This window comes from Loxodonta africana, chromosome 3 (genome assembly GCF_030014295.1).
Source record: "Loxodonta africana isolate mLoxAfr1 chromosome 3, mLoxAfr1.hap2, whole genome shotgun sequence".
NCBI classification, from domain to species: domain Eukaryota; kingdom Metazoa; phylum Chordata; class Mammalia; order Proboscidea; family Elephantidae; genus Loxodonta; species Loxodonta africana.
The window spans coordinates 2,099,706-2,122,685 of NC_087344.1; the positions used below are offsets into that span (position 1 = coordinate 2,099,706).

At 57.8% G+C, this 22,980-nt stretch overlaps 1 protein-coding gene across 4 annotated transcripts in view; it reads left to right on the forward strand.

Moving 5' to 3' along the window:
* AP3D1 (adaptor related protein complex 3 subunit delta 1) overlaps positions 1-22,980 on the forward strand; it is a 48,750-nt gene that overhangs the window by 18,314 nt on the left and 7,456 nt on the right. For 3 of the 4 annotated variants that reach the window (XM_064280146.1, XM_064280147.1, XM_064280148.1), the window contains 17 exons: positions 2,524-2,653; positions 6,363-6,502; positions 7,181-7,254; positions 8,064-8,113; positions 11,669-11,718; positions 12,401-12,449; positions 14,374-14,519; positions 15,351-15,499; positions 16,172-16,402; positions 17,038-17,269; positions 17,488-17,633; positions 18,094-18,235; positions 19,193-19,264; positions 19,466-19,541; positions 19,771-19,976; positions 20,381-20,454; positions 22,695-22,878. In XM_064280146.1, the coding sequence (XP_064136216.1) occupies positions 2,524-2,653; positions 6,363-6,502; positions 7,181-7,254; positions 8,064-8,113; positions 11,669-11,718; positions 12,401-12,449; positions 14,374-14,519; positions 15,351-15,499; positions 16,172-16,402; positions 17,038-17,269; positions 17,488-17,633; positions 18,094-18,235; positions 19,193-19,264; positions 19,466-19,541; positions 19,771-19,976; positions 20,381-20,454; positions 22,695-22,878 (2,151 nt within the window). Of the gene's footprint in view, positions 1-2,523; positions 2,654-2,735; positions 2,892-6,362; positions 6,503-7,180; positions 7,255-8,063; positions 8,114-11,668; positions 11,719-12,400; positions 12,450-14,373; positions 14,520-15,350; positions 15,500-16,171; positions 16,403-17,037; positions 17,270-17,487; positions 17,634-18,093; positions 18,236-19,192; positions 19,265-19,465; positions 19,542-19,770; positions 19,977-20,380; positions 20,455-22,694; positions 22,879-22,980 lie in introns of those variants that run through there. The other variant, XM_064280149.1, reaches the window with a different exon arrangement.

Here is a 22,980-nt window from a genome sequence, read left to right on the forward strand (position 1 = left end):
TTGCGAGCACGTCCGGAGCATGGCCTTTGCCGCATGGATGTGGTCTAGACCAGTCGGGTGCACGTCAGGCCCAGGTCGGGATGTCCGGCAAGAAAGTGGGGCAGTGTGGACAGCGGCCAGGGTGGGATGCTAGACCGAGTCACCACTTCTCCGTCCCTGTCATGCTGGGGTCTGTCTCAGAGTACTTTGATTCTCAAGTTTTTTATTTTGCATTCTTTGAAATGCTCCTGCCTTGGGGGAAAGAGTGGGTCTCTGACGAGTTAGGTGCTGGTGGGTGCGCCCAGAGGGTGAGTACATTCCCTGATCAGTTATCTCCGTGATAAGGTGGGCGTGGGGGCAGCCAACACCCAGTGGTCAGTGAGCTGTCTGTGATGATGCTCTCTCTTTCTTTGTCCTTGAGGCCTTGTGTTTTTATCTGACCACAGCTGGACTTCTCTGGTGAAGTTGGTTTTATGGCCAGAAAGCCCACGCTAGTTCTGCTCTCACAGGGATCCAGAATGATATTTTGGAACCTGGAGATCCTCTTAGAAATCATGGCTCTTGGAGACATCTACTGAATGCTCAACTTAACCCCCAACTAACTGGGAGGACCGCTTGTTTATTTCAAACAGTGGTTCCCTTAAGGCAGCACGGAGCGGTGCTCAGATTCCTGCTCGGTGAGGTCTACCGTGTCCTGGGCAGCCTGTTCACTTGGGAAGGTGTTAGGTCTTGAGATTGCCCAGAACAACCAGACTAGCTCAGGTTCTAGTTCGGGGCTGGCAGCTCCTGATTCATTTAGCAGGATCTAGACCAGGGGATGGTAGACCTCGGTCCCTTTAGTGAGTTCTAGATCAGGGCCAGCAGACCCCTGTCCTGTTTAGTGAGTTCTAGATCAGGCTCCAGTAGACCCCTTGCCCATCTGGTGAGTTCTAGAGCAAGGCCGGCAGACCCCAGGCTGTTTAGTGAGTTCTACATCAGGGCAGGCAGACCCCGGCCCTTTTAGTGAGTTCTAGGTCAGGACCAGCAGGCCCCTGTCCCGTTGAGTGAGTTCTAGATCAGGGTCCAGTACCCCTGGCCCATTTGCTGAGTTCTAGAGCAAGGCTGGGAGACCCTGGCCTGTTCAGTGAATTCTAGATTAGGGCCAGCCAGACCCCTGGCCCGTTTAGTGAGTTCTAGATCAGGGTCCAGTAGACCCCTGGCCCGTTTAGTGAGTTCTAGATCAGGGTCCAGTAGACCCCTGGCCCGTTTAGTGAGTTCTAGAGGAAGGCTGGCAGACCCCTGCCTGTTTAATGAGTTCTAGATCAGGGCTGGCAGACCCCGGTCTGTTTAGTAAGTTTTAGATAAGGGCCAGCAAACCCAGGCTGTTTAGTAAGTTCTAGATCAGGGTCTAGTAGACCCCTGAAACATTTGGTGAGTTCTAGAGGAAGGCCAGGAGACCCCGGCCTGTTCAGTGAGTTCTGGATCAGGGTTGGCAGGCCTTCGGCCCATTTTGGTGGGTTCTAGATCACGGCTGGCACACCCCAGCCCGTTCAGTGAGTTCTAGACCGGGGACGGCAGATCTGGCCTGTTCAGTGAGTTCTAGATCAGGGCTGGGAGATGCCTAGCCCGTTTAGTGAGTTCTAGATCAGGGTCCAGTAGATCCCTGGCCCATTTAGTGAGTTCTAGGTCAGGCTGGCAGACCCCGCCCACACGCGTTCGAGATCAGGGTCCAGCAGATTCCTGGTCCATTTTGTGAGTTCTAAACCAGGAGGTAGCAGGCACCACCCACATGGGTTCTAGATTAGGGTTGGCAAGCTCCAGCCTGCAGACCAAATCAAAAGCAGCAAACCACCCGCCCTTGTAAATAAAGTTTTATTGGCATGTGAGCACACCCATTTGTTTCCATCTGGTCCGCGGTGGCATCTGGTCCGTGGCGGCTTTGTGTTAAAATGGCTGAGTTCCATCCTCATGGTCCCTTGCAGAGAGTGCCATCCTTGGTCCAGAGTGAAGAGCTGAGAGCCCTGGGGGGAGTTTTCAAATTGCATACAGTGAATGTGGGTGTTGGGTGGGTGGGTAAGGGGTTGTGGGGGCGAACCAGTTGGAGGAGGTGAGGCTTGCTTGGGCCTTGACAGGTGAGGGCCCTGGCCACCTGGATGTGAGGGCCTTCTCGGTCTGAGCACTATTCCAAGATGGGAGAGCAGCTGTAGAGTCAATACCACGGGGTGAGGGGAGAAGCCAGAGCGTGGGAGCTCTGGGCATGGTATTGGCAGCCTAGATCTCGGGCTCACGTTGATGGGGCCGAAGACCACTTTTCAGAGCTCTCCCTCCTTCCATGGGCTCCGGCGGGTCAGGAACCATGGAACGGGGTTGGGGGTTTTTGGTCATGGCACTGGCGGCTCTGATTCCGTCCAGACTCTGTGGCCACTGGGGTTGGTGGGTGGCAGCTCAAAGGCTGGCTCTGGGTGAGCTGGACAGAGGCCTTCCTCGTGGGTGGCGGGAGTGGGATTCGGGGTGGCACTGGGGCATGGAAGGACGCACGGAGACCGAGTCCCTGTTGTCTCGTAGATGTCGCACACGAAGCCCTACATCCGGAAGAAGGCCGTGCTGATCATGTACAAGGTGTTCCTCAAGTACCCCGAGTCGCTGCGCCCCGCTTTCCCACGCCTGAAGGAGAAGCTGGAGGACCCCGACCCCGGTGTGTGGAGTGGAGCGGGGTGCACGATGAGATGGGCATTGAGGTCCAGGACACGGCCGGGGCCCCTCTGAACTGAGATGGGGGCAGCGCAGGGCTCAAAATTGTGAAAATTTCTGGCTGCACACAAAGGTGCAGCTAGGACAAGGCTTTTAAAGAAGGAACTGGAGGACTGTGGAATCCTGGGAACCTGCCTGCCTAGAACTCCCCCGACGGACTCAGGCACAGCACGTGGGCGACCGTGAGCTCTGTTCTGATGGGTTGTGGGCTCAGGGTCCCTGCAGTAATGGAGGCCAGCTGCATGGGTGTAGCAGGAGCTGTGGGGGCACCCTGGCAGGAGGGATTTCCAGAGGCCTCTGAGCATCTTCACGCCGCTGTCCGGGATTTCCGTTGTCTTAGAAGCGACGTGATGTAGTATAAAGAACAAAGGTCAGCCACCCCTGCTGGGTGGCCTCAGGCGAGACCCTGGCCCGGCTGAGCTGCGGGTTCCTCATGTGTCAGGAAGGGACAGGCAGATTCAACGCGGCAGGGTAGCTGTGTGGACGGCAGGTGCCTGCTGAGCCCTTTCTGCGATCCTGCAGGCAAGGCCCCACCCCTGCTCCAGTGCTGTCCGGTAGAACTTCCTAGACCTGCGCCATCCAGTACAGTAGCCACCGCCAGCTGCGTGTAGCCGCTGAGCATATGAAATGTGGCCTGTGCGGTTGGGCAATCGGATGTTAAGTTTTTGTTTCCTTTTGGCATCCTTACGTTTAAGCAGCCTCCTAGCACTGAGGCCCCTGCATGGTGGTGCAGCCCCGGACCTGGTGTTACAGCCTCAGCACAGAGTGGGCAGTCGCCAGAGGCATGGGGATAGTGAGCCCCGAGCTCTGGGGTGTGATTCCAGGTGTGGGGCGCGCCTTTTCCCAGAGCCTGGGGATGGGCAGAGCTGTGGGTCCCAGCCTGGCTCCGGGAGGTTTCCCAGGCCCGTCCGCTCACCTGGGAGTGGTCCCATCCCAGGGGCCCAGCAAGCGTGGGGGCTTGGCATTGGTGGCACTGCCCTGAGCTGACAACCCTTTGCCTCCCGCCTCGGCACAAGGAGATGAAGGGAAAGGTCCTCTGTCTGAAATGGTGCTGAGTGTGTGAGGACCACCCCTCACGCCTTCTCCTGGTGCTACACTCAGGACTGTGGAGCACAAGTCCTGCTTCTTTCTCGGCCGCTGGGTGCCCTTCTGCAGGGGAGAGTCGGACCTGGGGGTGGTGTCCCCGTCAGCAGCAGGAGCTGCGCCCACAGGATCATGAAGGTGCAGGTGGTCTCTGGAGCGGGAAGGTTTTGAACGACACTGGGGACAGAAGGGGCCGCTTCCAGGCACGCTTGGCAGGGTTCCCGTTCTCACAACTACGTCCTGTCCCTCCTGTCCACAAGCTGCGTCTTAACACTTTCTGAGGCTCTCCCATCTGCAGAAGACTCCAGACCAGCCACAGAGCTTTTGTTCCTGAGTTTTCCTTTCTTGATAATGAAAATCTAAAAAAAATTTTATTAAATTTATTGTGCTATAAGTGAAAGTTTACAAATTAAGTCTGCCTCTCATACAAAGACGTATGCGTGCCATGCTACGTTCTCCTAGCTGCTCTCCCCCTAATGAGACAGCACGCTCCTCTCCACCCTGTGTTCCCCGTGTCCATTCACCCAGCTCCTGACCCCCTCTGCCCTCTCATCTCCCATCCTAGACAGGAGCTGCCCACGTAGCCTCATGTGTTTACTTGAGCCAAGAAGCTTACTCTTCCCCAGTATCATTTCCTATCCCATGTTCCAGTCCAATCCCTGTCTGAAGAGTTGGCTTGGGGAATGGTTCCTAGTCTTGGGCTAACAGAAGGTCTGGGGACCGTGACCTCCCGGGTCCTTCTAGTCTCAGTCAGACCATTAAGCCTGGTCTTTGTACGAGAATAAATTTTAAAAATATGTTTACTTTTCATTCTGAAATCATCTGAGAGCTTAAGAAAAAGCTGTGAAGTAGCGCAGCTTCCCGTGTGCCCGTCCTCTCACGTGTAGCGCTGTGAGGTTTTCATCTCGTGTAACTCAGACACCGTCACCCGGCGGAGCTGAATGCGGGTGTGGTGCTGCAACCACCCCGCGGCCTTCGCTGCCTTCGCGCGCCGTCCCCACCATCCAGCCCAGCCTCCAGCTCACAGCTGTCATGTCTCCGTAGACCCCTTTGATCGGGACAGTGCTCAGCCTTGGTCTTTCAGGACTTGGGACTGTGGAAAGGCCCCAGCCAGTGACTCTGTAGGCTGCCCCTCAGTGTGGGCCTGCGTGCTGGTTTTCCACAGTTGCAGCGGTGCGTCTCCGGTGGGACCTCCGGCGCGGCGTGTGTCCCGCTTGGGCACTCCTGTCAGGAGGCGCCCACATCAGTGTGTCTTGTTGGTGACGTCTTTCTCTGTCATGGGGCTTGGCGCCTGCTGGGCCCTCCCCTGTGAATAGCTGGTTTTCCCTTTGTAACCTACGGGTACCTTGTGGGGCCAGACTGTGACACCATGTGGATATCCTGTCTCTCCTCACGCTCTGCCCACTAACTTCAGCTTGTCCTGGGGTTCTTCACTGGGCCCGTTAGAGCTGCGCTGCCTGCCACGTGGGACTTGTTCTGTTTCCGTCACTCTTCCTACACAGGGTGCTGGAGTTCTGATGGAGTAAGAGTGTCTTCTCGCCCCTCATACATTCGTGTACGTGAAAATGGACTCCTGTACCTTGATTTTCTCTCGTGGGTTAGCCATCGCTTTGGTTTCTCTTTGTTCACGTTGTCTCGGGTTAGGGTGGGCCGCTGTAATAAAGTACCACACGCTGGGTGGCTGGAAACAGGGATTTATTCTCTCAGTCCTGGAGGCCAGAATCCGAAGTGTTGGCAGGGCCACGTTCCCTCTGAAGGCTCTAGGGGAGGACCTGCCTTGTCTCTTCCAGCTTCTGGGGCTCCAGGCGTTCCTGGGCTTGTGGCTGCATCACTCCATTCTCTGCCTCCGTGTTCACTTGGCCGTCTGTCCTCTCTGTCTCTTTCTGTCTAGGGTCCTTTCTTGTTTTACAAAGAGGGCACCAGTTCTCTGGGATTGCGACCTACCCTGTTCCACCGTGAGCTCTTGTTGCCTGTGTAACATCTTCAGAGACCCTATTGCCAACAAGGTCACGTTCATAGTTTCTGAGCTTAGGACCATACACATCTTTTTGGGGGACACAATTCAACCCATAGCAGGTGCCCCTTCAAGTGGACTCTGGGGCCGTGTGACGTGCCCCGTCATTTTCTGAGTGCTTCCTTCCTTTCTGGTACCACAGGCTGTCACCTGTGCGCCTTCCTCTCTTCCCCATCATGAGCTCACACCTGTGCTGCTGGCTCCTCCACTCTAGGATGTGCCAGCGGGGACCCTTGGGCCTCTAGAATGTGTGGGGTGGGGGAATGGGCAGCAGGCTTCTAGGACGTGCTGGCCGGGACCCCGAGCCTCTAGGATGTGCTGGTGGGGGGTGCCACCAGGCCTCTAGGACATGCCGGAGGGGCCCACCAGGAATCTAGGACATGCAGTGGGTGGCGGGGGGACCACCAGGCCTCTAGGACTTGCTGGCGGGGATTCCCGGGCCGGTAGGGCATGCCGGCAGGAGGATCCTTAGGCCGTCCAGGTTGGAATGGTGTGCGCACAGGACGGGTGCAGTGCAGGTCCTGCTGACGAGGACACATCTGCTCCTGCCCCACAGGTGTCCAGTCAGCGGCCGTCAACGTCATCTGCGAGTTGGCCAGACGCAATCCAAAAAACTACCTGTCCCTTGCCCCACTGTTCTTCAAGCTCATGACCTCATCAACCAACAACTGGGTCCTCATCAAAATCATCAAACTGGCAAGTAGTGCCCTCCTGTGGCGTATTTGGAAAATGCCTCTGAAGGGTCCAGTGAGTGCCTTAAGCAGTGTGTGAGGAGAAGTGGATGGGTCAGTGTGATCGTAAGAGAAGGCCCGTTCCTCTTGCAGCATACTGTCCCTTTTTCTTTTTCAGTTGTGATAAAATATAAATCACATAAAACTGGCCATTTCAGCCGTTTGTAAGTGTACAATTCAGTGGCGTTAATTACATTCCTAACATTGTACCACCACCACCGTCTAGCTCCAGAACGTTCTCATCACCCCCAAAGAGACCTCTTACCCATTAGCAGCCACTCCCATTCCGCTCTGGTAACCATTAACGGACTTGTCTTTATGAATTTGCTTAGTCCGCACCTTTCGTATAAATGGGACCATATGATACTTGCTCTTTTGTGCCTGACTCCTTTCACTGAGCATCTTGTTTCCGAGGTTCATCCATGTCATAGCACGTACCAGCTTCCTTCCTCTTTACAGCTGAGGAATATCCCGTTGTGTGTGTGGATGGACCACGTTGTGTGTATCTACCACCTGTGCAGGACCACGTGGGTGTTCTACCACTTGGCTGCCGTGAACATAAGTGATGAGGAATCTTGCAAGCTTCTGTGTGGTCTTGTTTCTGGCTGCACGTGACGCACTGCTCGCTTTCTTTACCCCGCAGTTCGGTGCTCTGACTCCACTAGAACCAAGACTGGGCAAGAAGCTGATCGAGCCCCTCACCAACCTAATCCACAGGTGAGCGCAGCCTGCGTGTGCACACGGCTTTGGGCCTGGCAGGTGCAGCAGGTTTTGGGTGCACACAGTGAGACCCCTGGTCAGGAGGAGTGGTGCAGCCAGTGGAGGGTGCCGGCTCCCTGGGGCGGGGGGGGGGGGGCGGGGGTGGCGCCTGCAGAGGGCCCTATGGGATCACCTGACAGACATGTCACAACAGAAGCAGACACACCCTGGTGTGGGCTTTTAGCATCAGCTCGTGTATTCCAGAGCAGGCCCCTGGCCTCTGGCGTCAGGTAGTCCTTCGGGGAAACGGGCTGTAGGGTGGTGTCTTTTTTAATTCCAGTTTTAAAACAGCAACGGCAAGCACAGGAGGGCAGGTGCGTTGTCTAGGCATTGTGCGTGCCAGCCACGGCTGTCTGCTTAGGAGGCAGTCTGGCTCAGCAGACCCTCACACCACCTACTGCGGTTCTGGGAGGCTCCCGTGATTGTGTCAGGGCCTGTTTCTGTCAAGTCTTAGGGCTTCCAGGGTGGGGGGCGGGGGGCTGTGGGCTGCAGCAGCACCCTAGTCCTCATCCTTATGGTGCCCCCAGGGTGCTAAGGCGGCCCCCAGGCATTAGGGTCTCCAACGCCCTATCCATTTGGAGGTGGGCTTTCTGCGTGGTGGGGATCCTGGCTTTTTTCTGGGCTGCGTCTGTTTAGAGGATGGCCCGCTCGGGGACATGGGCCACACTGTCGGTGGAGCAGGGCCTTCCCGCGAGGCCCTGTGTTGGCCTGAGACATGGAGAGCCCAGCCTCAGTCCTCATGGCCTTCTCCATCTCTTCTCCCCTAGCACATCGGCCATGTCCCTCCTCTACGAGTGTGTGAACACCGTGATCGCAGGTGAGCACCGTGAGGCCCTGACGGCCGGGGGGTGTCCCAGAGGCTGTGTGGGGAGGAGGGCTGGGACTGCGATGGCAGGTCCTGGTGTTTATGCGGCTTTCTGAGGCAGCTCAGCCACCCGTGTCCTGTGCATCTCCTGTATAAGGCACTTACCGTGTAGCTCTGGAAAGCCCTGCCCACCAGCGTCAACAGGTGTTGCACTGGGCTCTCCCATCTCCTGTCACCCCTCCGACCACGCTTCACACTTTCTCCTGAGCGCTGTAAAGCGGCTCTCAGGTTGTGTCCTTCCGCCCATAAACATTCAAGCTCATTAGACAGCGTCAGAGTGCCCTCCTCACCCCAGCAGGAATAACGGTGGCACACCGAGGTTCTGAGTCCTGGTGAGACTCAGTGGTGTCAGGGCAGGAGGGGCAGAGGTGGGGCTGGGACCCAAACTGGGTGGTGTGAGTGCTAATGAGGGGAAGTTGGGGCCCCGGAGGTCTGGGGCCTACACAGAGGAAGGACGGAGCTGAGCCGGAGCGCTGTGGGTGAGGCGTGTCTTAGTCTCCTGGCACCGCTGTGACAGAAATACCACAGCGGGGTGGCTTTCACAAGCAGAGATGGATTTTCTCACAGTTCAGGGGGCTAGCAGTCTGAATTCAGGGCGCCAGCTCTAGGGGGAGGCTTTCTCTCTGTGGCCCTTCACAGGGAAGGAAGGTCCTTGTCGGATTTCAACTTTTGTTCCCCAGTGCTCTGGCCATCTTCCCTGATGTGCACCTTCCCTTTTGTTTAGCTTCCTTCTCTGTCCCCTTTTGTATCTTTTTGCAATTTGCTTTTTGTATTTCAAAAGTGATAGGCTTAAGACACACTGCTGACGTGGCCTTGTTAACATAAGAAAACCAGATGGGATTACATCCACAGGTGCAGAGGTTAGGATTCATGACACATTTTGTGGGGGACACAATTCAAGCCGTAATGGAGTGGTTTTGGGGGAGCAGACTTTGAGGGGTCTATTAAATAAGGTGTTTGTTTACATTGGGCAAATCTGGTGCAGACCTTTTTGAGGTGTCACTTTAAGGACTAAGGTGCACCTGACCCAAGCCATGGTGTTTTCAGTCGCCTCATATGCATGTGAAAGCTGGACGATGAATAAAAAGAACGAAGAATTGATGCCTTTGAATTATGATGTTTGTGAAGAATGTGGAATATATCATGGACTGCCAGAAGAACAAACAAATCTGTCTTGGAATAAGTACAGCTAGAATGCTCCTTAGAAGTGAGGGTGGTGAGACTTTGTCTCATGTACTTTGGACATGTGATCAGGAGGGACTTAGTCCCTGGAGAAGGACGTCGTTCTTGGTAAAGTACCAAAAAAACCCAAACCCGCTGCCATTGAGTCAGTTCCGACTTATAGTGACCCTATAGGACAGAGTATAACTGTCCCATATGGTTTCCAAGAAGCACTTGATGGATCCGAACTGCTGACCTTTTGGTTAGCAGCTGTAGCATTTAACCACTACACCATCAGAGTTTCCAATAGGGTTAGCAAAAAAGAAAACTCTCGAGAAGATGGATTGACACAGTGGCTGCAACAGTGGGCTCAGACATAGCAACCATTATGAGGATGGTGCAGGACCGGGCAGTGTTTCGTTCTGTTGTATAGAGGGTCGCTGTGAGTTGGAACCAACCTAATGGCACCTCACAACAACAAGTTAAATGTCCAGTTGAGATGCTGTGTAGCAGGGGTTACAGGAGCCTGGAGCTCAGCAGGCCGGGCGGTGTTTCATTCTGTTGTACGTGGGGTCACTATGAATGGGAACTGATCTGACCGCACCTCACAACTATGACTAGTTACACGTCAGGTTGAGATGCAGTGTAGCAGGGGTTACGGGAGTCTGGAGCTCAGCAGGCTGGACCTGAGAGCACATCAGCTAGCGTTAGAAGTCACATGAGGGAGCTGTGCCCCCCAGGAAGAGCAACTCAGTAGAGCAGAGAAAGGGACTAGGGACCGGGCTTGAGGGCACCCCGATATTAGGAACTGGAAAAGAAGGAAGCTCCTCGTGCTGGTCTTGGTTCTCCAGGAGTTAGAAGGCAGCATCAAAATAAAAAGTATAATACATCAGAGGAAATTAACAAAAGATGTGCGAGATTGTACACTGAAAACAAACAAAATTGTTGGAAGAAATTAAAGGAGACCTAAAATGATGGGAACACATCCCTTCTTCGTGGATGGGAAGGGCTAACACTGTTGAGGTGGCAGTATGCCCCAAGGTGATGTAGAGGTTCACAGCAATCCCTATCAAAAGCCCAGGTGGCTTCCTTGTGGACACGGACAGGTTGGTCCAAAAACTCGCATGGAAATACAGGGACTTGGAATAGCCAAAACAGTTTTTAAAAAGAATGACAAGGTTGGTGAATCCATACCTGCTGATTTTAAAACTTACTACAAAGCTACAGGAATCAAAACAATGTGGTCCTGGCACACGTACGAACCAGTGGAATGGGATGGGGAGCGCAGAAGTAAGCCCTGCGTTTGCAGCTGTCGAGTTTGACAAGGGCTCTGTGGCAGCTCATTGGGGAGGCACAGTCTCTTCACCAGGTGGGCTGGGGTGATTGACTCTCCCTCCACATGCAAAAAGGAGGGCGGGTGGACCCCTCCTCATACCATACACTTAAGTCAAAATGGATCAGAGGCCTAAATGTAAGAGGTAAAACTGTAAGACACTTGGAAGAAGACCTAACAGTAAACGTGGCTTTGGACTAGGCAGTGGCTTCTCAGGTCTAACTTCAAAAACACAGGCAGCGCAAGAGAAACTAGATAAACTGGACTCGGTTGAGATGAAAAACTGTGCTTAAAAGGACGTCGTCAAGAAAGTGAAAATCTACGGAACAGGAGAACTTGTAATCACGTATCTGGTAAGGAATTAAGGTTGTGAATGTACAAAGAATTCCAACTCAACAACAAAAAATCAGTGCATTTAAAAATCGGGCGAAGGACTTGGTGTTTCTCCAAAGAAACGGCCAAGTGCCTGAAAAGATGCTCCAAGTTGTTAACCGTTAGGAAGATGCAAATCAAAACCACGAGGAGGTCCCGCTTCACCCCCACTGGGATGGCTGTGATCAGAAAAATGGAAAACAGCAGGTGTTGGTGAGGATGTGGGGGAATTGAACCCTGTCTGCTGCCGGTGAGAATGTGAAATGGCACAGCCGCTGCAGAAACGGTTTGGTGGTTCCTCAGAAAGTTGGACACACAGTTACTGTCGTTTGATTCAGACGTGTCGCCCTGTGTGTGTCAGAGTAGAACTGCGCTGCCTAGTTTTCTCCTTGGGGTGATTTTTACAGAAGCAGGTCACTGGGCCTTTCTTCTGCGGTGCCTGTGGGTGGACTTGAACCGCCAACCTTTTGGCTAGTAGTTGAGCACTTAACCATTTGCACCACCCAGGGCATGGTGGCAGTTCAGCCATGCGTCCCTCCCACTGGACGAGGGGCAGTGTCCACGATTGGTACTTTGGATTGATGCCTGGCTGTGACTGCGGCGGCGGTGTTGTGTTGCTAACCTGAGGTTGTCTGTTTCAGTCCTCATCTCCCTGTCCTCCGGCATGCCCAACCACAGCGCCAGCATCCAGGTACGAGACCCCACATCTGGGCCGTGGGCGTCCACAGGGGCCTTTGTGGGGCTGCGGGGTTGTGCAGGGCCTCTCCTGCCCCCTCCCGCTTCGGGCTCTCCTACCTCCTCACTGAACGAGGTGCCAGCCCTGCCCTGCTGCCTCGTCACTAGTCCTCCTGGAGGCTGTGGATGATCCCCCAGCGGCTGAGCTCCATGACTTGCCTCCCAGCACTGCTCAGTCCCGTGCAGCTCAGTGTGTGGGTGGGGGGACAGGGAGCAGACTTGCCCACGGCGGCCAGCAGTCCTGCTGCTCTGCTTGGCTGCCTCCCATGATGGGGACTCAGCCCGCCCTGCTTAAAGCCGTCACCTGGGCTCCCTGGAGCCCCTCCCCTGCAGCCCCCCTGTGTCTCGAGGACTCATCGCTCTTGCTGCCAGTGTGTGAGAACAGCCGAAAGGCTCCCCTTGAGGTAGCTCCTCACAGACACATAACGTACCAGCTTTTTGCTCTCGACCCCCCAGTGCTGCCGTGTGGGACCACTTGTTGCCCTTTCCCCTTCACCTCCTCTCCCGGGCTGGGCACTTAGGGCAGGGCCGCCTCAGAAGGTGGGGCAGCTCAAGTCATGGAGTTCCCGTTGGCGGATGTGTGGCCGAGCTGTGGTTTACCAGTCGCAGCCGGTGGCCATCCCTCCTTTCTCTTCCAGCTTTGTGTCCAGAAGTTAAGAATATTAATAGAAGATTCTGATCAGAACTGTAAGTCGTTCCTGCCTCCCTGCAGGCTCTCTGGGTTCCACATTCTTAACGTTTGCGAGGCCATGAACTCGCGGAAGTTGCTGTCACCCTTGCTCCCTCCCTGCGTCCACTTAACCAGGGTGCACTTTGGCCTCAGATGTACTTTAGGGAAACAGATGTTTGTCAGCACGGTGGCAGCCCTTAACCTTGCACACCAGGCCCCTAGTTGCCACATTGAGGGTGCCTTCCTGACGGGAACTTCTGGTGGGACAGCCCTTTCCCTGTCCTATGAGGAGCAGGGCCCGGGGTGCAGACGGTCAGCCCCTTCTGCAGGCGCTTGTTCTGGGGGAGATGCTGAAGGAAGGGCTCGGCAGAGATGCAGTGAGGACCGTGAATTTAGCTGTCCTGGCGGGTGGCGTCCCTTGGACATCCTCGGGATCTTGTGAATACGGGAGAGTAGACACATGGCTGCTGACACACGCCCTGCTGTGGTTTGGTGGAGCCGCTCACAGCATCCCGGGGCTCCGGTGAGCAGGAAACGGCCACACTGTCTACTCTGCTCGCCTGTGTGCTGATTCCTGCCGGCATCTCCTCCTCTTCACACGTCCCGTGCGGCGATTCTTGCTCAGTAAACCTGTCTGGTTCACAGACCAACGTGGCAAGGACGTCAAAGGCCAGGAGATGTGCCTGCTCATTTTTAATCCAGACCTCTGCGTGTGGAGCAGGGCTGGCCACCTGTCCCTTCAGAGGGCCAGGTCCAGGTAGTACACGCCTTGGGCACTGCAGGCTGGATGGCGCTTGTCACCACCGCTAGCCTTGTCACCGCTGTCAGCAGCCGGGGTGACATCTGAATGGGTGGCACGGCTGTGTGCCCGTAAAGGTTTAGATCCATTCCTCACGTATTAGCATGGTCAGTCATTTTCCAAAAACCAGTTCGTTATGTGAAAATCGTTGTACGCAGAAATTACATAGCTGCCAAATTACGTCACTATGTAGCTGCCAAACCGCTAAGAATCATGGCCCAACCAAGCTGACACACGACCTTCACCATCGCAGCCAGCGTTACCTTCACCTCGCACCTTGGCGTTCGTTACTGCCAGACACGTGTTGTTGATGTGCTGGGTAGTTAGCTGGTAGGTTTTTTACTGCTGTCGTAAACGGGAAACGTCAGGTAACGAGAAGCCCGATAAGTGAGGAGCAGCTGTGTTTATGAAACCCAGCGGTGAGCTGGATTCAGCCTGAGGGCCAGAGTTTGCTGACCCTCCATCATAGAACCCGAGAGGCTATGGTGGACAGTCAGCGAAGAACATAAGTGGTTGGATTCCATTAAATCTTTACAAGACCGGGCAGCAGGTGGATTTGGCCTAGGGCCGTAGCTTGCTGCCCTTGGGTTTGGTTATCCTGTCCCTGACTTGATGTCTCACCCTCAGCTGCCCTCCCTCCTCTGTGAGCCATCTTTGGGTAGGACTGGGGTAGACAGCAGATACCTGGCCTGGGGGAGGCCCATGGGCGCTGACGGGGTGCGAGTATCCCCTGCCGACATTCCCCACAGGCCGGGCAGGGAGATGGGTATTAACCCTGTCTGTGGGTGGCAGCTTTGGGTGACAGGGCGGAGGCCACGACAGCTAGTCTGTGATGAGGGTCTGGGCAGGTGGTACCCCAGTTGCCCTGCCTGAGGCCTGCTCCTCCCACTACACCTCCCAGAAAGCTACTCAGGGTGCCAGGGAAGGCAGAGGGTATGGGATGAACGCCCTCTAACGGCCCCAGGACCAGGATGCTGCCCACAGTCTGGGGTTGGGCTCAGGGCCACACGCACCTGCGGGGAGCCTTCTCCGAGTGCCCCGGTGGTCTGTGTTGGTGGGAGGCCCTCGGTGTTCAGCCTTTCTAGGACCAGTGTCAAGGTGGGCACCAAGCAGCCTCACGACACCTTGCGTCTACCCCGCAGTGAAGTACCTGGGCCTGCTGGCCATGTCCAAGATCCTGAAGACGCACCCCAAGTCTGTCCAGTCCCACAAGGACCTTATCCTGCAGTGCCTGGACGACAAGGATGAGTCCATCCGACTGCGGGCCCTTGACCTGCTCTACGGCATGGTGCGTGTCCCCACTCCCACCCCCTCGACTGCTCTGTGGCATGGTGCGTGTCCCCACCCCTCACCTCCTCAACCTGCACTACGGCATGGTGCGTGTCCCCACCCCTCACCTCCTCAACCTGTACTACGGCATGGTGTGTGCCCCCCACTTCTTCAGCCTTCTCTACGGCAGTGTGTTCCCCCACCCCCTTGACCTGCTCTGTGGTTTGGTGCCTGTCTCCCACCCCTTGGACCTGCTCTGTGACGTGGTGTGTGCCCCCCACCCCCTCGCCCTGTTCTACGGCATGGTGCATGCCCCCCTGTGCAGGTTCTTAGTTATGGGAGGGCAGGATGTGAGGGCTCAGGTGTCATCAGCATTCCTTCTGGAGAGCAGACCCAAGTGTAGCGTGTCCGAGACCCCAGCAGACACGTGTGCAGTATCTCCCATCCACCCACTCACACTTGTGGGGTATCCGCTAGTGGTGGTGAGTGTGTCGATAGTGAGATGGCAAGCTGGGTCTGAGATCACCGAGGGCCTCCCCTGCACTGGCTCATGTGGGTTTGATGCTGAGCTAGGCGGGCCTGGGTCTGCGGCCCAGCGCACTGCAGACCAGAGAGGCGGCTGACGTGCCCTTTTGCCTGCCTGGACACCAAATCCTGACTTTGAATGTTGTGGGAATTTGTTGCTCCCAGGTAGATCTGTGTCCCTTGAATCTGTCTCAGGAAATCAGCACCTCTGGGCTTTCCGATGTGGCAGGGGTGGTGTTGCGGGGTCACCTGAGTCTGTCTCAGCACCCCTGCCACCTGGTGGGGCGTTCCCAGGCCCCACCCACTCACAGGCCCCCACCCCCAGGTGTCCAAGAAGAACCTGATGGAGATTGTGAAGAAGCTGATGAGCCACGTGGACAAGGCAGAGGGCACCACCTACCGCGATGAGCTCCTCACAAAGATCATCGATATCTGCAGCCAGTCCAACTACCAGTACATCACCAACTTCGAGTGGTGCGACACGCTTCTGCCACCGTGCTGGCCAACTCTCAGTCCATCGCGTGTCGTGTAGTTCATCTGCTTGGAGAGTGCCGAGCAGTCTATGTTAAACACGCTCTTCTTTTTAGAAGAGTTGGGATTTATAGAAAGTTGTACAGGAAGTGCAGAGTTGTGTGTCCTGTCTCTTCGCCCTTTGCTGTTTTCCCCGGTAGCATCCTGCCTGGTGTGCGTTGTTGGTTACGGTTGGTGCACCGGTGCTGATACAGCCTTGTTAGCTAAACCAGCAGTTGCCCAGAGTTGACCCCGACTCAGGGCTGGCCCTGCCCCGTGTGCGGCAGAGTAGGACTGCGCTCCGTAGCGTTTTCAGTGGCTGTGAGGTCGGTCACCAGGGCTTTGTTGTGAGGCACCTCTGGGTGGACTCAGACCTCCAGCCTTTCTGTTGGCAGTGAGTGGGTTAACTGGGCCACCCAGGGATTCCTGTTATTAACTGAGGTCTGTACTTGACGTCAGAGTTCTGTGTTGTCCACTCGTCCCCGTTACAGCGTCACACAGAACAGTGATAACCCCTGTGCTCCTCCCCCTAGCCACCCCCGCAACTTGCTTTCAGTTTTCTTTCTTAAGCAGGGAGGGGGCAGGCCTTCCTGTCTCTGGCTGGTGGCATTTCACAGCCTGCCCGCCCCTCCATAGGTACATCAGCATTCTGGTGGAGCTGACGCGGCTGGAGGGCACGCGACATGGCCACCTCATCGCGGCCCAGATGCTGGACGTGGCCATCCGCGTGAAGGCCATTCGTAAGTTTGCCGTGTCACAGATGTCAGCTCTTCTGGACAGTGCTCACCTGGTCGCCAGCAACACCCAACGGAACGGTATCTGCGAGGTGCTGTATGCTGCCGCCTGGATCTGTGGGGAGTTCTCTGAGTGAGTGGGCCTGGGTGGGTGGGCGGGCAGGGAGTTCTCCCAGTGGGTGGGCGGGAAGTTCTCCCAGTGAGTGGGCCTGGGTGGGTGGGCGGGCAGGGAGTTATCCCAGGGAGTGGGCCTGGGTGGGCAGGCGGGAAGTCTCCCAGTGAGTGGGCTTGGGTGGGTGGGGAGTTCTCCCAGTGAGTGGGCCTGGTTGAGTGGGTGGGCAGGCAGGGAGTTCTCCCAGTGAGTGGGCCTGGGTGAGTAGGGGGGTCAGGGAGTTTTCTAGAGAGTAGGCCTGGGTGGGTGGGCAGGAGAGGAGTTCTCCCAGTGAGTGGGCCTGGGGGGGGGCGGGGAGTTCTCCCAGTGAGTGGGCCTGGGTGGGTGGGTGGGGAGTTCTCCCAGTGAGTGACCTGGGTGGGTTGGGGGCGGTGGGGAGTTACTCCCAGTGAGTGACCCAGGTGGCCAGGTTTAGTTGCTCTGTCTCTGGCATTTCTTATCCGTTTGTCCTCTACGTGGGCCTGGTGGAACATCTGTGTGTCCTGGCCTCCTCAGAGGCCTGTCTCTCACTCTGAGGCTTGTTGGGTTGTGCGTGGGGCTCCCCAAGCTGCAGGGTGACGTGGGTCCCACTGGGCTCAGGCGCCTCCTGTCCGCAGGCACCTGCAGGAACCCCAACAGACGCTGGAGGCAATGCTACGGCCCAAGGTCACCACGCTGCCCGGCCACATCCAGGCGGTGTACGTGCAGAACGTGGTCAAGCTGTACGCATCCATCCTGCAGCAGCAGGAGCAGGCCGCCGAGCACGAGGCTGCCCAGGCCACCACCCAGCTTCTGGTGGACAGGCTGCCCCAGTTCGTGCAGAGCGCTGACCTGGAGGTCCAAGAGCGGGTGAGGTTGTGGTGTGGGGAGGTGGGCGGGTGCAGTGGGGGAACAGGTGTGGGGTAGTGACAGAAGGGCATAGCGCTCCAGTGGGGTGCAGCAGGGCGCTTGGTGACAGACACCCTCGTACAAGGTGCCTTTGTCTTCAGGGCTGGACAGTGCCCTGTTGGCACTGAGTCACTTGGGTGGGGGGGCTGCTCGCTTACTGGTGACCCCTGCCCCTGCAGGCGTCCTGCGTCCTGCAGCTGGTCAAGTACGTCCAGAAGCTCCAGGCAAAGGATGTGCCGGTGGCAGAAGAAGTGAGCGCTCTCTTTGCTGGGGAGCTGAACCCGGTGGCCCCCAAGGCCCAGAAGAAGGTCCCCATCCCCGAGGGGTGAGCCTGTGGGTCTTGGCAAGGCTGCAGTGGGACATGGAGGGCAAGAGCTGCAGGGCCTGTGGTCCTGCTGGTCAGGGTGGAGCTGAGAGGGCCTGAGCCCCCAGTCCTGGGCTGCTGGGTACCCGGATGCCCTCATGTGATGGAACAGAGCAGGGGTGGGGGTGCCACCTGGCACTCTGCTCGCCCTGGGTGCTGAGCGCTACCCCAGCTGACTGTCCCAGCCTGGCCCCTGTGCCTGGTGCTGCCCTGGGAGCGGGTCTGCTAGCAGCCCTCAGCATGCACTACTGGGTGCTGGGGCATCAGCGCTGAACTTGGTCTTGGCTGGTGGCCTCAGGTGGGCTGCTGGTCCCCCATGTCTCGGTGTCCTCGCCTGAGGGGTCGTGGTGGGGCTGACGGTGCTGTGTGCGTACAGCCGCACGACTGGCCAGGGCCCAAGTGAGACGCCTCTGTCCCACAGACTGGACCTAGATGCCTGGATCAATGAGCCGCCCTCTGACAGCGAGTCCGAGGATGAGGCGCCCAAGGCCATCTTCCACGATGATGAGCAGAAGCCCACGCGGCACCGGCAACCTGAGGTGGACGAGGAGGAGCTGGCTCGGGTAAGCATCGTGGACAGGTGGGTGTTTCTGGAACCGCCTCTGGCATCCTGTGCCAGGTTTGGGAGGGGTGGTCAGGTCTGAGGCCCTGTACTGTCACCTGGGCTCTAGAAACAAGAGCCGTGTGGTCATGGGCGCTGCTGTCAGAGGCCCCGTCCGTGGGGGTGTGTCCTCCCGGGAGCGCTCAGCAGGCGTTTGGCGTTTGGCCTGGGGTTGAAGTGCGGGATTGACCCTGGGTCTCTGTGTGTTTCTCTGTTGAGATATGAAGTGGGCACCTTAAGATCCATCCAGTAGCTTCCCCAGAGGAGTACCCTGTGGGTGGCTCTCAGCTCGCCCTGTTTGCACGCTGCCGCCCTGCCCTGTGCTGGGTGCAGGCTGCCATGAGAGTTAACCAAAAATGGGCCGTATTCAGATGTTCTCAAACATGAAAAGATTAAAGAAGGGGCCCCTTGCAGTCCTCTCAGTCGTCTCCCCCACTACGGTGGGCACCCTTCTTTCTGCAGGAAGTGAACCCCCACTCACCTGCACTCTGGAAGGGGAAGAGTAACAGCTCCTCTTGCGAGCCCCTCCCCTGCCTGATTGCAGATCCCACGGAGGGGGGTCCCAGCATGGGAGGCTCCCTCAGCCTTGCGGCTCTGTGCACAGCTGGCCCAGTGCCCTCTAGGCTGAGCTTTCAGGTCGTGTGACCTGGGGTCACCCTGGCGCAGCAGGCGATGACCCAGGTTCAGGCCTCGGCTCTGCCTTGGGAGTGGAGCAGCCTGGCTCCAGGCTCTCACAGACTAGATTTCTGTCCCGCACTGGCTCTCGTCACCCGCCGAGGAAAATAACAGATGTGGCGCCTCCCCTGGCGCTGAGGAGCTGCTGCGGGTGCCAGGGGCAGCACGAGGCCCTGTCCCATCTCATTCCGTTGTGGCCAGATGAGCATTCACTGACTTGAGGCCCACCCCTGTCCCTCTGCAGCGCCGGGAAGCCCGGAAGCAGGAGCAGGCCAACAACCCGTTCTACATCAAGAGCTCACCATCCCCACAGAAGGTGAGGCGCCCACGTGCAGCTCTGGGACCTCCCTCCCCATAGGCCCCCAGGATGAGTGCCTGCTGCAGGGGCATGACTGGACCAAGGGCTCGGGTTTGCAGCAGTTGGCTGTCCCAGCGGGTGCTTCCTGGTCCCGCGGTGCATGCTTTGCAGCTTGTCCCTCAGTGGAGCTCCAGTAACACCCTGGACTTTGTCCCCCAGCGGTACCAGGACACGCCTGGTGTGGAGCACATCCCTGTGGTTCAGATCGACCTCTCGGTCCCTTTGAAAGTCCCAGGCAAGTGTCTTGATGGGGTTCACACGTTGTATCCTAGCGGGGGCAGCTGGTGTGTCATATCCTGGCAGGGGCAGCTGGTGTGCCCCCCACCTACGGCAGGCCAGCCGGGTGTCAGCGTCGCCCCCTCTCACACACTCCAGTGCCGCGGCTGCGCTCAGCGTCGCAGGGCCGTCCCTGTCCACCTGTCCGCCTGGCCCACCAGCCCCAGGCTGAGCACACACCCCCACAGGGATGCCTGCGTCAGACCAGTACGTGAAGCTGGAGCAGGAGCGGCGCCACCGGCAGCGACTGGAGAAGGACCGGAAGCGGAAGAAGCAGCGGAAGGAGAAGCAGCGCGAGGGCCGGCATCGGCGCCACAGCTCACTGCACACGGAGAGCGACGAGGACATTGCACCTGCCCAGCAGGTGGACATTGTCACTGAGGAGATGCCTGAGGTACCGCCCGCCCTTGGGCCCGGGGTGCCTGGAGCGGGACACTGCCCAGGTGCCTGGGGGAAACCACGCCTGCATCTGCATGCTCGGAGGAGTGGCCACCCCTGCTCTGCCCCTCACCGTGGGCCCCAACTCCCCACGAGGCCCACACACACTCTTGCCTATGGCCGAGCCCTGGCGGGTGGGCATGGATGGAGCCGGGGTCTCCAGACCAAGGCCCCTTCCATTCACAGCCAGGACATCCTTCCCTGGTGGGGCCCTGGGATACCCAATCTCAAGTAAACATACCCCACATGGGGTGAGCCGCCTTAAGTGGAGGCCAGGGCCACAGGGCCCCGTAGGTGGGGTCTTGGTTGCGTTGTTGGTGAACCCTGACATTGAGCCACCTCTTCCCGCCATCCCTACAGAACGCTCTGCCCAGTGACGAGGATGATAAAGATCCCAACGACCCTTACAGGGCCCTGGACATTGATCTGGACAAGTGAGTCAGGGGCCAGTGGTGGGCGCTTTGGGGTGCACATGGTGGGGGCATGGCTGGTCTGACAGCCCCCTCACAGATGGACAGGCTGTCCACGTAGCACTGGGCCGGGCCTAGGCGCCCCTCACAGACAGAGACAGTCAGGCTGCCCCTTGCGGTGCCAGGCTGGGCCTGCCCAGAGTCCCAGGCCGTTGCCCACATTTTGTTCCTTGGCCGTTTCTGGAGGGTCTTATTCAGTAGGAGCCACTTCTCGGCCCTTCTTAAGATTGAGACCCTTACGTGTGCTTTAGGGGTCCTGTGTCAGGGAGGTGTGGGCATCAGAAAGCGAGTCATGAGATGGTCCAGGCACAGACCCTGGCAGGCCTGTGGGGGTGCTGCAAGGTAGACCTGGAACCTTGCTTGCGGTCTCCGAGGTGGGCGGAGCAGGGGCTTCTCGGGAAGGTTCGGGGAGAAGGCATTGGGCTGCTTGGGGGTTGGAGCACCTGTGACCATCTGACCATCTGTGCACCCTCTCTCTTGCCCTTGTGGCCACATCTGTCCTCCTCACTCTGGAGTCAGCCTGGCCCTCCCAGGAGCGTTAGACAGACCTGCTTTCAGGCACCTTGACTGGTGTGGGGCTGAGATTCCGGGGAGCCTGGTCTCCACCTCACCTCTTTGTGCAGCCTACTTCCCTCTCATGCCCTTACGAGCTCACTCCCTCACTCAGGCACACCTGGTGTGTGTGCCCTCAGCTGAGCCCCTGTGGCACCACGAGAGAGGGGCTCTCCCCCCAGGGAGCCGCCTCTTCAGCCTGTGTGGTGTCCATTCTGGGCAGGGTGGGGCAAGGGGGCCACGCATGTGGTTGGTGTGGCCTCTGCACCTGCCCTTGGGCCGTGCTTTACTGAAGGCTCTGCCGTAGTGGCAGCTGTTGTTAACATGGCCCCGTGCCGGCCTTTGTAAGGATCCTGGTCACAGCACAACGATTACTAACGGAGGGGTTGGTGGTTCGAACCCACTCAGTGGCTTCGCAGGAGAAAGCCCTGGTGATCTGTTCCTGTAAAGAGGGCAGCCTAGAAAACTCTATGAGGCAGTTCTACGTTGTCTCGGGGGGTCACCATGCATCGACGTCGACTTGACAGCACCCAGTAACAACTGGCTTTTATGGAAAGGAGATGTGTTGGGCAGCCCCTTGTGTCTCGGGATGGGCCTTCATCAGGCGTGGGCATGTTGCTGACTCCTGCCGTGAGGCCGACAGGCTGGGCCCAGATCTCTGGGTGACTCCGTGCGCCCCTCTGAGCGGTGCCCAGCATACCCCTCCTGGACCTTTGCGAGTCCTGTTGGAGCCCTGGGGCAGCCTGGTTCCCGCTCCCCGAGGCCCACCGCAGCAGTGTGTGGGGGTGTGCTGGCTCCGTCCTCTGCGGCCGCTGCATCTGGCCTGGCCCGGCCCCTGGAATCACAGCAAGTGAGCTGATGTAGCCCCGTGTCCCCCGCAGTCGGCCCGAGTTCTCACCATCATCTCTGTCCATCCCCGCCTTCTCTCCGCTCTGCTCTCTCCCTCTCCACCTTTGTCTCTTTTTGTCTCCATGTCTGTCTGTATGGCGCCGTGTCTGTCTGTGGCTCAGCCTGTCAGGGAAACCTCACAGGTATGCTGAGTCCTGAACCTCAGCCCCTTTCAGGGTCAGCGCTCTGTCTGCAGAGTGCCCAGCCCCACGGGGCCAGCTCCCTTGGCCAGGACTGGGGTCTGGGGCCACGTGGGCTGTGCCCAGGGCAGGGGTCTGGGGCCATGTGGGTCGTGCCCAAGACGGGTCTGAGACCACATGGGCCGTGCCCAGGGCAGGGGCGTGGGGCCACATGCGCTGTGCTTGGGAGGGCTCTGACTGCACACCTCCAGCATCCCCTGCTTACCTTGACCCCAGCTCATTTGGGGGCCAGAGATGGAGGCCGGAGGTGTGTTTTGGGCCGCACGCCTGCGAGAGAGGTCTGGTGTTGAGCCTGGCCTGGGCCTGGCCCCGAGCCCGAGGAATGCGTCTCTCTGTCTGTTTCTGTGTGTTGCTATCAAGTATGCTGTCTGTTGTGCTGGCCGTCCCTGCTGTCCCCTTGTGTTCTGGGTCATGCGGATAGAGGAGCAGCAGTGGGGACGCTCCATCCCCTTCCTCTCAGGCCCTTGTTGGGGCCACACAGCCCCCTCTGTGCTCAGCACCCACGCCCTGGGCTATTCTGGGAAGAATTAGGTGCCGAGTGACCCATCTCCCCATCCTCCCTAGGCCCTTAGCAGACAGTGAGAAGCTGCCCATCCAGAAACATCGGAACACTGAGACCCCGAAGTCCCCTGACAAGGAGGACGTCCCCATAGTGGAGAAGAAGAGCAAGAAGCTGAAGAAGAAAGAGAAGAAGCACAGAGAGAAGGAGCGGGAGAGGGAGAAGGAGCGGAGGAAGGAGAAGGAGAAGGTAGCGTTGACCGCGGCAGGGGGCTCAGGGTTCTGTGCTGCCTTCTGCTCCTGCAGTGAGGTGGGGCAGGTACCGTGTGGAGGGACAGGGGAGGCCGCTCCT